General features: G+C 42.5%; 1 protein-coding gene across 2 annotated transcripts in view; it reads left to right on the top strand.

Moving 5' to 3' along the window:
• Nucleotides 1-8,359, top strand: part of NEGR1 (neuronal growth regulator 1) — an 897,440-nt gene extending 889,081 nt beyond the window's left edge. For both annotated transcript variants that reach the window (XM_073643895.1, XM_073643896.1), the window contains one exon: nt 4,342-8,359. In XM_073643895.1, coding sequence (XP_073499996.1) covers nt 4,342-4,466 — 125 coding nt within the window. In that variant the 3' untranslated portion in view covers nt 4,467-8,359. The remainder of the gene's footprint in view (nt 1-4,341) is intronic.
• Nucleotides 8,360-12,746: the final 4,387 nt, after the last annotated feature.

Here is a 12,746-nt window from a genome sequence, read left to right as displayed (position 1 = left end):
ACAGCCGGGATCGCAAATTATTCTCTTTTTTTAAGTAAAAATTGTTTAAATACAGGCAGGGAAATGTTTTATCTCACAAAAAGAATCATCTGTGATCCCTGCTGTCCTGTCTGTATACTCTTTTCCTTCCCCCCCCTGCCCAGGAGATGTGGTATGATCAGACCATGTTCCTGCACGGTCAGACACGGCCATTACACAGTACACAGCAGGGACACATTTATAAGATTATCTCAGCACAGGAACATTTTATTTAAACATATTGAATTGTTACAATTATTATTCCAAGATCTATTGATTAAAATGAACTTTTGATCGTGGGGAAAACCCCTTTAACTCAAATTGCAGAATTGAATAATTACAAGCTTTGTTGGAAGCTCCGGTCTGGGTTTCATTTATGATCATTGTCCATTAACCCCGTACAGCTATATTACACCACAGACTCCTCCACCTGCGCAGTGAAGTCAGTGCTGTATATGAGAACGTCATGGTCCGGGTCAGCTGTAATCTCATTAATAATTTGGTTGTAAGAAACACACAGAACAGTAACATGTAAGTGAATCCTGTCAAAACCAATTACCTGCACGAGGAGGGTTGTAGCAATAGGATAAACGGTGTAATGACGAAGGTCAGATGATATTGCTCCATCCTAAAATTGCTGTCAATTAGAAGGGACACGGATTGGGACTGTGCGGGGATTTGTATTGTAAATGAACCATTATAACCGTGACCCGGCGACGGAGAGTTAATATTACAAGTGATATGATTAGTTCCAGGTTCAGAGAACAGGTAGAAGATTGCAGGCGACACTCTACAATAGTTACTTCATGTAATGGATCCGCAACACAACAGCGTGTAAGGTTTCCATAAGCAGAAAAATGGATGGATGATAGATAATAGATATAGATGATAGATAATAGATAGATGATAGATAGATAATAGATAGATAATAGATTATATATAATAGATAATAGATATAGATGATAGATAGATAGATAATAGATAGATAATAGATATAGATGATAGATAATAGATAGATGATAGATAATAGATAGATAATAGCTAGATAATAGATAGATGATAGATAGATGATAGATAATAGATAGATGGATGATAGATAATAGATAGATGATAGATAGATAGATAATAGATATATAATAGATAGATGACAGATGATAGATAATAGATAGATAGATGATAGATAATAGATAGATGATAGATAATAGATAGATGATAGATAGATAATAGATATATAATAGATAGATGACAGATAGATTATAGATAGATAATAGAGATATGAGATAGATGATAGATAATAGATAATAGAGATTTGAGATAGATAGATGATTGATACGAGATAGCCTCATGTCTAGCTACAGGTAGTTCTGACATTATAGTTCAGCTCCGCTAAAATGAATGAGGTGGAGCTGCAATACCAGACATGACCAGTGGACAAGTGTGGCACTATTTTTGGAAGAAAGCAGTTATTTTTTTACTCTTGAACAACCCCTTTATGAAAGTGACGCTCCCCCTGGGCCGTGGGGATACCCGGAGCCGGGTCTTGTAGACGCTGGGGGTTGTAGTCACCGTGGCGGTGACCCGGTCCGTGACCCAGGGCGGTCAAACCAGGGTAGTCTATGTGTCTCTGTTATATATATAGTCCGACTACGCCGCCTGTGGATTGCGGTCATTGGTGACCGCCGCAGCGGGGCACTCCGCTGAAGCTTGTGGTGTGCGCAGCAGGGTGATGTAACTCCCCACAGGTGGAGTGTAGCTTCAGGGCAGTGTGACTGGATGATGGTGGTGATAGTGCAGGGAATCAGTAGTGACAACGCAGAGTCTTTGCAATGCAGTCTCAGGGTCTTTACTCACAGTTCTTTCACTCCAAGTTATTACTGCAGGTTCATAACTCCCCGCGTCGTCCTATGTTTACCGAGTGAGGGGCTCAGTCAACTCCCAGGTATCTCTGGAGCACTTAGCAGGACCCCCTTTTGTGTGTCCTCTCTGGCCTCTCTCTTTGTACCTCACACCTAGCGGCACCTCTGTCCAGTGTCCTCGGGCCTTGGCGGGCGACGTGTGTTCCGTCCCCTGGCCCTATGTGGCTACTTTCCTAGTGGCTGGTGTGGACGGCCTGCTGTACTTGAAGTGCTGCAGCCTCCGGTTCCCAGTTGAGCCCTGTAGTCTCTGCTGGTTGGGGGACCCGGTTCCCCTTCTTGGCCTGACCCCCCTACCTCCTGGCAGCGGCGGGCGTACGGGTGGCTTGCTGCACGGCCCGTAACCCTAGGGTCCCTTCACTCCTCGTCCTGGAGCCTTTCTGCTCCCTCTCCTCTCTCAGGCTCAGGCCTTCTGGCTGGGCCTGCCTGTGGAGCAGAGCTCATACAGAGCCTCTGCCCCCTGCCTGCACCTCAGTCTGACTGACTGGAACTCCCCCACTGACTGACTGAACCAAGATGGTTCCTTCCTATTATATCTCCTACTCAGTGCGCCCAGGATCTACTTTCTCCACCCATCCAATACCTAGTTCCCCCTCTCTAGGTGGTTCCCCCCACTCCAGCCAGGGATCAGGGACACTTGTGCTCTCTCATAGGAGCATTATCGCCCTGTCCCCCGGAAATGTGGTGTAGTGAATGCAGGTGTCAGGGTCCTGAGCTATACTCCTTCCTTACCAGAGAGTGAGATACCACACCTCTGGGTGAGATGCAATACCTCTGCGGCGACCGAACCCTCAGACCAGGGCCGGCTCCAGGTTTTTCTGGGCCCCGGGCGAAAGAGTCTCAGTGGGCCCTTTTAACACATACACGATTCATGATGCACAGATACGGCGGAGAAATAAATATATATATATATATATATATATACACATACATATATATATATATATTTATTTATTTATTACACATGGCCCAGCCTGCCCCCTCATCCTTCACATACGCAGACATATGCGCGCGCACACACGGTACGCAGACATATGCACACGCACACACGGTACGCAGACATATGCACACGCACACACGGTACGCAGACATATGCACACGCACACACGGTACGCAGACATATGCACACGCACACACGGTACGCAGACATATGCGTGCGCACACACGGTACGCAGACATATGCGTGCGCACACACGGTACGCAGACATATGCGTGCGCACACACGGTACGCAGACATATGCGCGCGCACACACGGTACGCAGACATATGCGTGCGCACACACGGTACGCAGACATATGCGCGCGCACACACGGTACGCAGACATATGCGCGCGCACACACGGTACGCAGACATATGTACACATACAGACATACACATAGATAAAACAGACAAATATATATACACAGTCATATACACTGACATTCACATACATGCACTCACACAGACCCATTACTAATATTTTTAATATGGGGATTGGGGAAGCCTCACTCACCTGTCCCCGGTCCAGTGTCCTGTCCAGCAGCTCCTCGGGTATGGGGCAGTGCAGGGCCCCCGGCGTGTCACAGACTTCATGGCCCTGGAACATCAGAGGGGCCCACTTGCGGTCGGGTCCGGGCCCCTCCCGCCCATCTGTGCAGGACCTCCGCTCCGACGGTGTTTGATTGCCGGCACTCCCCCAGACATGGCCGCGCGCTGTGCGGCTGTGTCTGCTAGTAATGACGCGGCAGGAGCGACACACAAGCACAATTAAAGGTGCAGTGCCGTCGACCCTGCCGTGTCATTACTAGCAGACACAGCCGGACAGCGCGCGGCCATGTCTGGGGGAAGTGCCGGCAATCAAGCAGCGCCTGCGTCCCTGAACAGGTGCCGAGGAAGCGGCCAGGGCCCCGACAGTGAGTGGGCGGGTGGGTGTGTGGGCCCGGCCCCGACAGTGAGTGGGCGGGTGGGTGTGTGGGCCCGGGCCCCGACAGTGAGTGGGCGGCTGGGCCCCTCTGATTTTCCAGGGCCCCGGCACTTGCCCGGGTACGCCGGGTGCTGACGCCGGCCCTCCCTCAGGGGCACCACACAGGCATTTGCTGCAGCACACGGTTATTGGGACCATTGGCTAAGGCTCTAACAGGAGCATGTGTGACCTTTTTTCCTATTTTCCTATTCTTTAAGGCCAGCAAAGAAGAATATGTAAAAAATGTTGTGGAAGACCCCGAGGGTCTCAGGAGCTGCCGGAATTAGGAGAGTAACATCAGAGGTCGCTGCTCCTGAACCCGGGTGCAAATGCCAGACGATGTGACATAGGGACTTGTACTGTAACATATAAAGGACGAAGCATTTAGAATTTTTTGGTGAAAGTTCAAAACTAGTAAGTAAAAAGGTTTAAAAAGTATTTACCTATTTGTTTTTTTTGTCTTTTCAGCTCCAAGCACAGCCCAATACGGCATCACTGGAAGGGCAGAAATCCTCTTCTCTTGTTGGTACCTGGTTTTGACACTTTCTTCTTTCACGAGCATAATCTACCTTAAGAACATGGTTATACAATAAACCTACCGAACCACAACAAGGCTTTAAAGATGTCTGCAGAATTGCTGATGGCAGGATGCGACCTGGTACTGTTTGTCTGACGCAGTGTGGGATGTAGTCGGCAGTACATACATGGGGAATGATCGGCTTCTTTAGAATTGTTTTTTTTTATTCTTTTTTTCTTTTTTGTAAATACTTTAATTCTTCTTTTTCGATTAGCTGCATTACGTTGTGACGCAGTACACATTGTCCTTTTTTTAAGAAAAACAAAAGAACAACAAAAAAGAAAACTATAACGTGACAGCTCTGAAATTACTTTTAGAGGATATTAATTGTGACTTCATGTTTGTAAATTTACAAGTTTTCAAAAAAGAGTCTGGTGACCGTAGGTGCGGGTTATGGTTTACAAAAATAAGCAAAAAAAAAAAAAAAAGAAAAAAAAAAAACTACAAAAACACCCCTGATATTAATAGAAAAGTCAAGAGAATATCGCCGTGGCAAATAATATACTTCAAAGCTCCGAGGCACGCGTTCTCTTGCCTTTCGAAATATGATTTGGAACTCGTGTGTATCAAACATTTTCCACTTTTATTACAAAAATATTGCCTTCAAAAGATTACACCAGTTACATTTAGCTAGATCGACTGCAAGTTTTGGGAATCCAGATACAGTATTATACAAAAATAAAACTACGAGAGAAAAAAAAAACTGCATGAAGCAGTTAAATTTATACCTGTATGTCTCGCATGGGTGTGCCTTCATAAAGTTTTTGTTATTTTTTTTTTTTTTTTTTTTAAATTCAGATGGGGGTTTTATTAGCTTAAGGGGGGATTCAGTCTCTCTCTCTCTATATATATATATATAAATATATATAAAAAATGTTGAAATGTACAGAACATATTTTTAGGAGTTCATATCATGTAGCCACCCAAGTGTGAAAGACTTTTACGTGTGCTTATGAAAATGTCCATACGTCAGCCGGTGTTCAGTTTCAGTGTTCTCCAACCCATGCAGAGATCACACGTCTGCAATGTAACGCAGCTTTTGTTGGCAGATAGGCGCGGCCCCTTAGTCGATGTTGTTGCAGAACTGTTTTAAGGGCAAACGTATCTATGAAGACCCAGATTGAGTGGATCTTGTTGGTGGCCATCAAAATTGCTTCAAAGATAGGTCACGAGGTCTATACCGTCCACCATCTGGAATTTGGTTCAACCATTCTCCCAGTTCGTCCTAGATTAAACCACTCATAAACGGTCATGGTCTAATGCCCTCAGTAATTTTATGGACAATTATGTATCTATGAAGATCCAGATGAGATGGACTTTGCTTATGGTCACCAAAATGATAATTTGTGAGGTCTCCCGGGCTGTAGCTTCTTCCATCTGTGATGTGGTTCAACTCTTCGTCCAGTTTGGTAAAATCCTAGATTATGTCATCCATGAACGGTCATATGGGTAAATGTTCTCATTTGTTTTAAGGGCAATTATTTATCTATAAGGATCCAGATGAAATGGACTTTGCCTTTGGTCAACCAAATCATGAGATAAGGAGATAAATCATGAGTTTTCCCAAGCTATCAATCATCAGGTCTCCCAGGCTATACCTTCCACCATGTGGGATGTGATTCAACTCTTCGCCCAGTTTTCTAAACTCCTAGATGAAGTCATCCATGAATGGTCATATGGTGAAATGTCCTCAATTCTTTCAAGGGCAAATATTAAATCGCTAAATCCCCTGAAGAAGTTGACGTAAAAATGACATAAAAGATAACAGAAGGTCCATAAGTCAATGCATTTCACCATTTGCGATGTGATTCAACTCTTCGTCCAGTTTAATAAAATCCTAGATTACGTCATCCATGAATGGTCATATGGGGAAATGTCCTCAAATGTTTTAAGGGCAATTATGTATCTATGAAGATCCAGACGAGATGGAGTTTGCTTATGATCATGGGGTCTCCGGAGCTATTCCTTCCACCATGTGGGATGTAGTTCAACTCTTTACCCACTTTGCCAAAGTCAAAAGTTAATCCATTCATAAATGGTCAGTGTTCACATGCCTTTAACCTTTTCAAGGACAGATATTAAGCACTGAATACACGGAAGATGTTGACTTAAAAATGACATAGGAGGTGCATATGTCAAAATATTCTACCATCTGGGATGTGATTCAACTCTTTGTCCAGTTTGCTAAAGTCCTAAGATACACCATCCACAAATGGTCTTTAAGGGCAATTATGTATCGATGAAGACACAGATGAAGTAGAGTTTGCTGGTGATCATCAAAAAGAGATATCATGAGCTCTCCCAGTCAATACATTACTCCTGCTGGGCTGCAGTTCAACTCTTTAACCACTTTGCCAAAGGCGAAAGTTAATCCGTTCATAAATGGTCAGTGTTCATATGCCTTTAACCTTTTCAAGGACAGATATTAATCACTGAAGACCCGGAAGAAGTTGACTTAAAAATTACATAGGAGGTGCATACCTCAATATATTCCACCATCTGGGATGTGATTGAGCTTTTCGGCCAGTTTGTTAAAGTCCTAGGTTACGCCATCCACAAATGGTCATATGCCTTTAAGCCTTTTAAGGGCATTTATGTATCTATGAAGACGCCGATGAAGTAGACTTTGTTGGTGGTCATCAAAAAGAGATAAGTCATGAAGTCCTTTCACCAACTGGGCTGCAGTCCAACTCTCCGCCCAGTTTGCCAAAGTCCCAAGTTAATCCATTCATAAATGGTCAGTGTTCATATGCCTTTAACCCTTTCAAGGGAAAATATTAGCCACTGAGGACCCAGAAGAAGTGGACTTAAAATGGACATAAGTGATAACAAGAGCTGCATAAGTCCAACATCTGGGATGTGGTTCAACTTTTCTCCCAGTTTGCCAAAGTCTTAGGTTAAATCATCCATAAATAGTCAAAAAAGTCGCTATTACAAGTTTTCTAGGGGGACTCCACCATGTCAGCTTGGGGAGGGGGTTGTTTTAGCCATGTTGTGCCACTGACTGCAGTAATCATTCAGTGTTGATATTGGATTAGGTAACTCAAACTATGGCCAATCATTGAAAGGTTATCTCAATGTGAGACAAAGAAAATATTTTTGGGTAAATTAAGTGACTATTTTGAAAAAAGAAAATCCCGACTCCAGTCCTTTGCATCCAATCACCTTCCAGAGAAATATTGTGGATGGAGTTAAATATATATTGTTACAGGTTATATCACTATTTGATACTAGTGATGAGGTTGGTGTTGAGTATTTTTTATCTTTTTGGTGATCGATGTTGACGTGACCGCCATGTCTTACTGCTAAACAAGACATTTAGAAGTGGAAAGATGGTAAAATCCAGGCTCAATATTCTTGTCTGGGGATAAAATTTGGATTGGTGCTGTTTACAAAAAGGGCAAAAAGGCTGTTCGGCTGAAGAGTCCAAAAATATTTAAAACTAAGGTCACGGAAATGTTGTTATGCATTTACACATCTATTGTGATGATCATTTGGCAGCTACAATATGGCAGATGGAGAATCCTAGGGCAAGGGGTGCACAAATGTAATCACTGACACATCTCTAAATGGCTCTGCAATACGCTGTCTAGCGCTGAGCTTCTTGGCTTACAAGACCTACATCATGTTTTTGCAGATCCCTGATTATAGCACAATTCTCATATGTTTTTTTGTGATTTCAGAGCTATTCCTCTTCAAAAAAGTATTATTCAAAATTCTTTTGAAAACTGTTGTGCAAACGAGAATGTGACAATCCATTTTATCATCCATCCGATACTTCATGGAATCTGTATTGTTTTGCACTTGATTTTGTACTGAATTTGTGAAACTAGCTAAAATAGTTGAGAAAAAAAGTGGATATATTTGGAAATGGGTCTACTCAGCGGAAAATAAAAACTCTGGTAAAAATGACTGAAGTTTACGGAGTTTGTTTGTGTCACTTCATTTATCTCAACAAGCTAAATAGGTAGAAGGTAAAGGAGAAGAATCGAAAGGAGAAAAAAGGAATGGAGGATAGAAATACTTTAAAAGGGATAAGAGAGAAAGGAAGAGATAAAAAAAAGAAGGGAAAAGGAGAGAGGAAAAGCTGGACTAAGGGGTGAATGATGAGAGAGTCAGAGATGAAAGAAGAAAAGGATAAATGAAAGGGAGGATGAAAGGGAGGAGAAGGGGAATAAAGAAAGGGAAATAAGAAGGAAGGAAGAATGGAAGGTAGAAGAGATGAGCAATAGAAAAAAACAGGAGAAAATAATGGAAGAGGCTAGCTTTTAAAGAAAAGATGAAAAGAATGGAAAGGATAATGAGGATGGAGGAGAAAGGAGAAATGGAAAGGAGGCGATATATAAGGGATAAGGAAGAAAGGTTCAAAATAGAAATTAAATGACAATATAAGGAAGGAAGGAAGAAGAATAAGGAAAAAGAAATAGAAAAAAGAAGGGAAAGAAGAAAGTCAAGATTAAGGTTGAAAGGATTGGAGAAGGGTAAAGGTAATAATAAATTATATTTTTATTTATATAGCGCCAACATATTCCGCAGCGCTTTACAATTCAGACAATTTACATACATTATCGGCACTGTCCCCATTGGGGATCACAATCTACATTCCCTATCAGTATGTCTTTGGAGTACAGATGTTCAAAGGGGAGTTGAAATGACAGGAAAAGGACAGATGGGTGAGAATAGAAAAGAGGTGGGGAGGAAGGAAAGAAGGAAGGGAAAAAGGAATGAACGCATAAAGGAAATATGGCTGTAAGGCTATGTGCCCACGATGCAGAAATGCTGCATATTTTTTCCACTTCTCCCTGGCAGGAAAAATACATGCGGATTTTACATGCGTTTTTCCCGCCAGGTAGAAGGGTTTGTCAAGCGTTTTTGCAGCATTTCTGCATGCGGGTTATCAAGCGCTTTTCCAAGCGATTTTAGCATTACTTGGAAAGTGCTTGACAACTTGTTCACACTATATAAATCCATGCAACCGGCAACCGGCATAGATTTATAGTAGTGTGACCAAGTTAGTTAAAAAAAAAAGAATAAGAATGGTAAAAATAAAAAATAAAGATTATACTCACCTTCCGATGTCCTCCCGGTGTTATCTCCGCTGCGTCCGGTGTCTTGGGCGGCTCGTGGTGGTGTGAAGGACCTGCAGTGATGTCTTTGAGTCATGTGTCAGGTCACATGACTCAATGATGTCATGGCAGGTCCTTCACAACACCGCGACCCATACAGCAGACCAGATGGAGGGGAGCAAAAACCGGGAGGACACCGGAAGGTGAGTATAATCTTTATTTTTTATTTTAAATTCTTTTTTTTACAGTTTTTATGGTACCCAGGTCTGGATGAGAGTCTCCTGTCCTCCACACCCGGGTACCATCCGCACATTGATCCACATGTGCACATGTAGTCATGCGGATGTCACGCGGTCCAATGCAAGTCAATGGCGGCAATTAAGCTGCGTGTCCGCAAAATTAATGGACATGCTGCATATTTTTCCGCAATGATAATCCGCAGTGGAAATTTCCGCAGCATGTGCACAGCACACGCGGATTATCATTGGGGACCATGGGGCACGGATTACCAAGCGTTTTTTAAGCATTTTCGCTGCAGAAATTCTGCGGCAAAAACGCTTGAAAAATGCATAGTGGGCACGCAGCCTAAGAGAAAGGAGAATGGGAGAAGAAGAAGGGAGAGAAGAAAGAACTAATGGGAAATTAAGGGGAAAAAGAAAGAAATTAAGGAAAGTAACTTTGAATGAGAAATGAAAGAAGAGGGAAAGGATAAAGGGGAGTGGGGAGGAAGGAGAGATGGAAATTGAAAAGGAATGGAGAGAAGAAAAGGACTAAGTGAGAAGGTGTGAAAAAATCAAACGAGGGATAAAAGGAGATAGAGAGGAAGAAAAGTTGGGGAAAGGGAAGGAAAAGTAGTGGAAGGTTATATTAAAAGTAAGAGCAAACGAGGCAACAAAAAAGAGGGATAGAAGGAAAAAGAAAGGCGTGAGGATAGTAGGTGAAGGAGAGGGGAACACAAGATAGTAGGAAAGGAGCAACGAAGAAGCTAAGCAGGAGAAAGAGGAGAGCATGGTTTCCAACAAAATAAGAAGATGAGGGAAGAAAAGAAAAATGTTTCATAAATGCAATCTCTCTCAAAGCCACTCGCCAGCTGTAATGACGGGGGCAGGCGATCTAGTCTCTGGATTATTTGGGTCACTAACACCGGAAAGCCCACTGGTTCTTTAGAATTTTAGATTCATAAAAACACATCTTTACTACCCTTCTTCATCCAACCCTTCACTTCCAGGTTTTTTTTCCAATTCTTAAGTTTCCTTAGGGAATGGCAGCCATCAGACTGGCTGTTATAGTTAGCGGCAGATCTGAGCCAACATGAAGTCATCTGTGTTGTGGAAAGAAGGGAAATGATTCCTAAAAGAGTAACAAGATGTGGCTCCAACCCAAAATCTGCTCCTCCCGTTGAGTTCTAAGTATGAGACGACATCCGGCGCTCCGGAGAACGGTTCCTGTTTTATCTTCTTCACTCTTTGTTAAATATAAGATACTTGTTAATCATTTCCTCACTTATCTGCTCCACCAAGAATCTGCCAAGACGTCGATGACACGACACCTTGAAGATATAATCGTGTGTAAAGAGCTGGATTATTTATTAGGTTTAACAGGAGAACAAGCTGGAAAAAATCAAATAATAGCTTTTCTTATTTCTTTTTTTACTTTGAGGAGCCATTTTTGGAGCATGAGTCACAGCCAATAATGGAGCTGGGAAATACTGGCTGAATATAGTCTGAATCTATGGACTAATGGAAATTGCTTTATAACCACTAGGGGCAGTATTCCCTCCTATACATATATAACCACTAGGGGCAGTATTCCCACCTATACATATATAACCACTAGAGGCAGTATTCCCTCCTATACATATATAACCACTAGGGGCAGTATTCCCACCTATACATATATAACCACTAGAGGCAGTATTCCCTCCTATACATATATAACCACTAGAGGCAGTATTCCCTCCTATACATATATAACCACTAGGGGCAGTATTCCCTCCTATACATATATAACCACTAAGGGCAGTATTCCCTCCTATACATATATAACCACTAGGGGCAGTATTCCCTCCTATACATATATAACCACTAGGGGCAGTATCCCCACCTATACATATATAACCACTAGGGGCAGTATTCCCTCCTATACATATATAACCACTAGGGGCAGTATCCCCACCTATACATATATAACCACAAGGGGCAGTATCCCCACCTATACATATATAACCACTAGGGGCAGTATTCCCACTCATACATATATAACCACTAGGTGCAGTATTCCCTCCTATACATATATAACCACTAGGGGCAGTATCCCCACCTATACATATATAACCACTAGGGGCAGTATTCCTGCCTATACATATATAACCACTAGGGGCAGTATTCCCACTCATACATATATAACCACTAGGGGCAGTATTCCCTCCTATACACATATAACCACTAGGTGCAGTATTCCCTCCTATACATATATAACCACTAGGGGCAGTATCCCCACCTATACATATATAACCACTAGGGGCAGTATTCCTGCCTATACATATATAACCACTAGGGGCAGTATTCCCACTCATACATATATAACCACTAGGGGCAGTATTCCCTCCTATACACATATAACCACTAGGTGCAGTATTCCCTCCTATACATATATAACCACTAGGTGCAGTATTCCCTCCTATACACATATAACCACTAGAGGCAGTATTCCCTCCTATACATATATAACCACTAGGGGCAGTATTCCCTCCTATACATATATAACCACTAGGGGCAGTATTCCTGCCTATACATATATAACCACTAGTGGCAGTATTCCCACCTATACATATATAACCACTAGGGGCAGTATTCCCTCCTATACACATATAACCACTAGGGGCAGTATTCCTGCCTATACATATATAACCACTAGGGGCAGTATTCCCGCTTATACATATATAACCACTAGGGGCAGTATTCCCTCCTATACATATATAACCACTAGGGGCAGTATTCCCTCCTATACACATATAACCACTAGGGGCAGTATTCCCACCTATACATATATAACCACTAGGGGCAGTATTCCCTCCTATACATATATAACCACTAGGTGCAGTATTCCCTCCTATACATATATAACCACTAGGGGCAGTATTCCCACCTATACATATATAACCACTAGGGGCAATATTCCTTCCTATACATATATAACCACTAGGGGCAGTATTCCCTCCTATGCATATA

The sequence above is a fragment of the Phyllobates terribilis genome, unplaced genomic scaffold (assembly GCF_046119375.1).
Source record: "Phyllobates terribilis strain yellow unplaced genomic scaffold, ASM4611937v1 Scaffold_8__6_contigs__length_399053987, whole genome shotgun sequence".
Lineage (NCBI taxonomy): Eukaryota > Metazoa > Chordata > Amphibia > Anura > Dendrobatidae > Phyllobates > Phyllobates terribilis.
The sequence above is the reverse complement of the archived record's forward strand: the minus strand, read 5'-3'. Positions and strand labels throughout refer to the sequence as shown.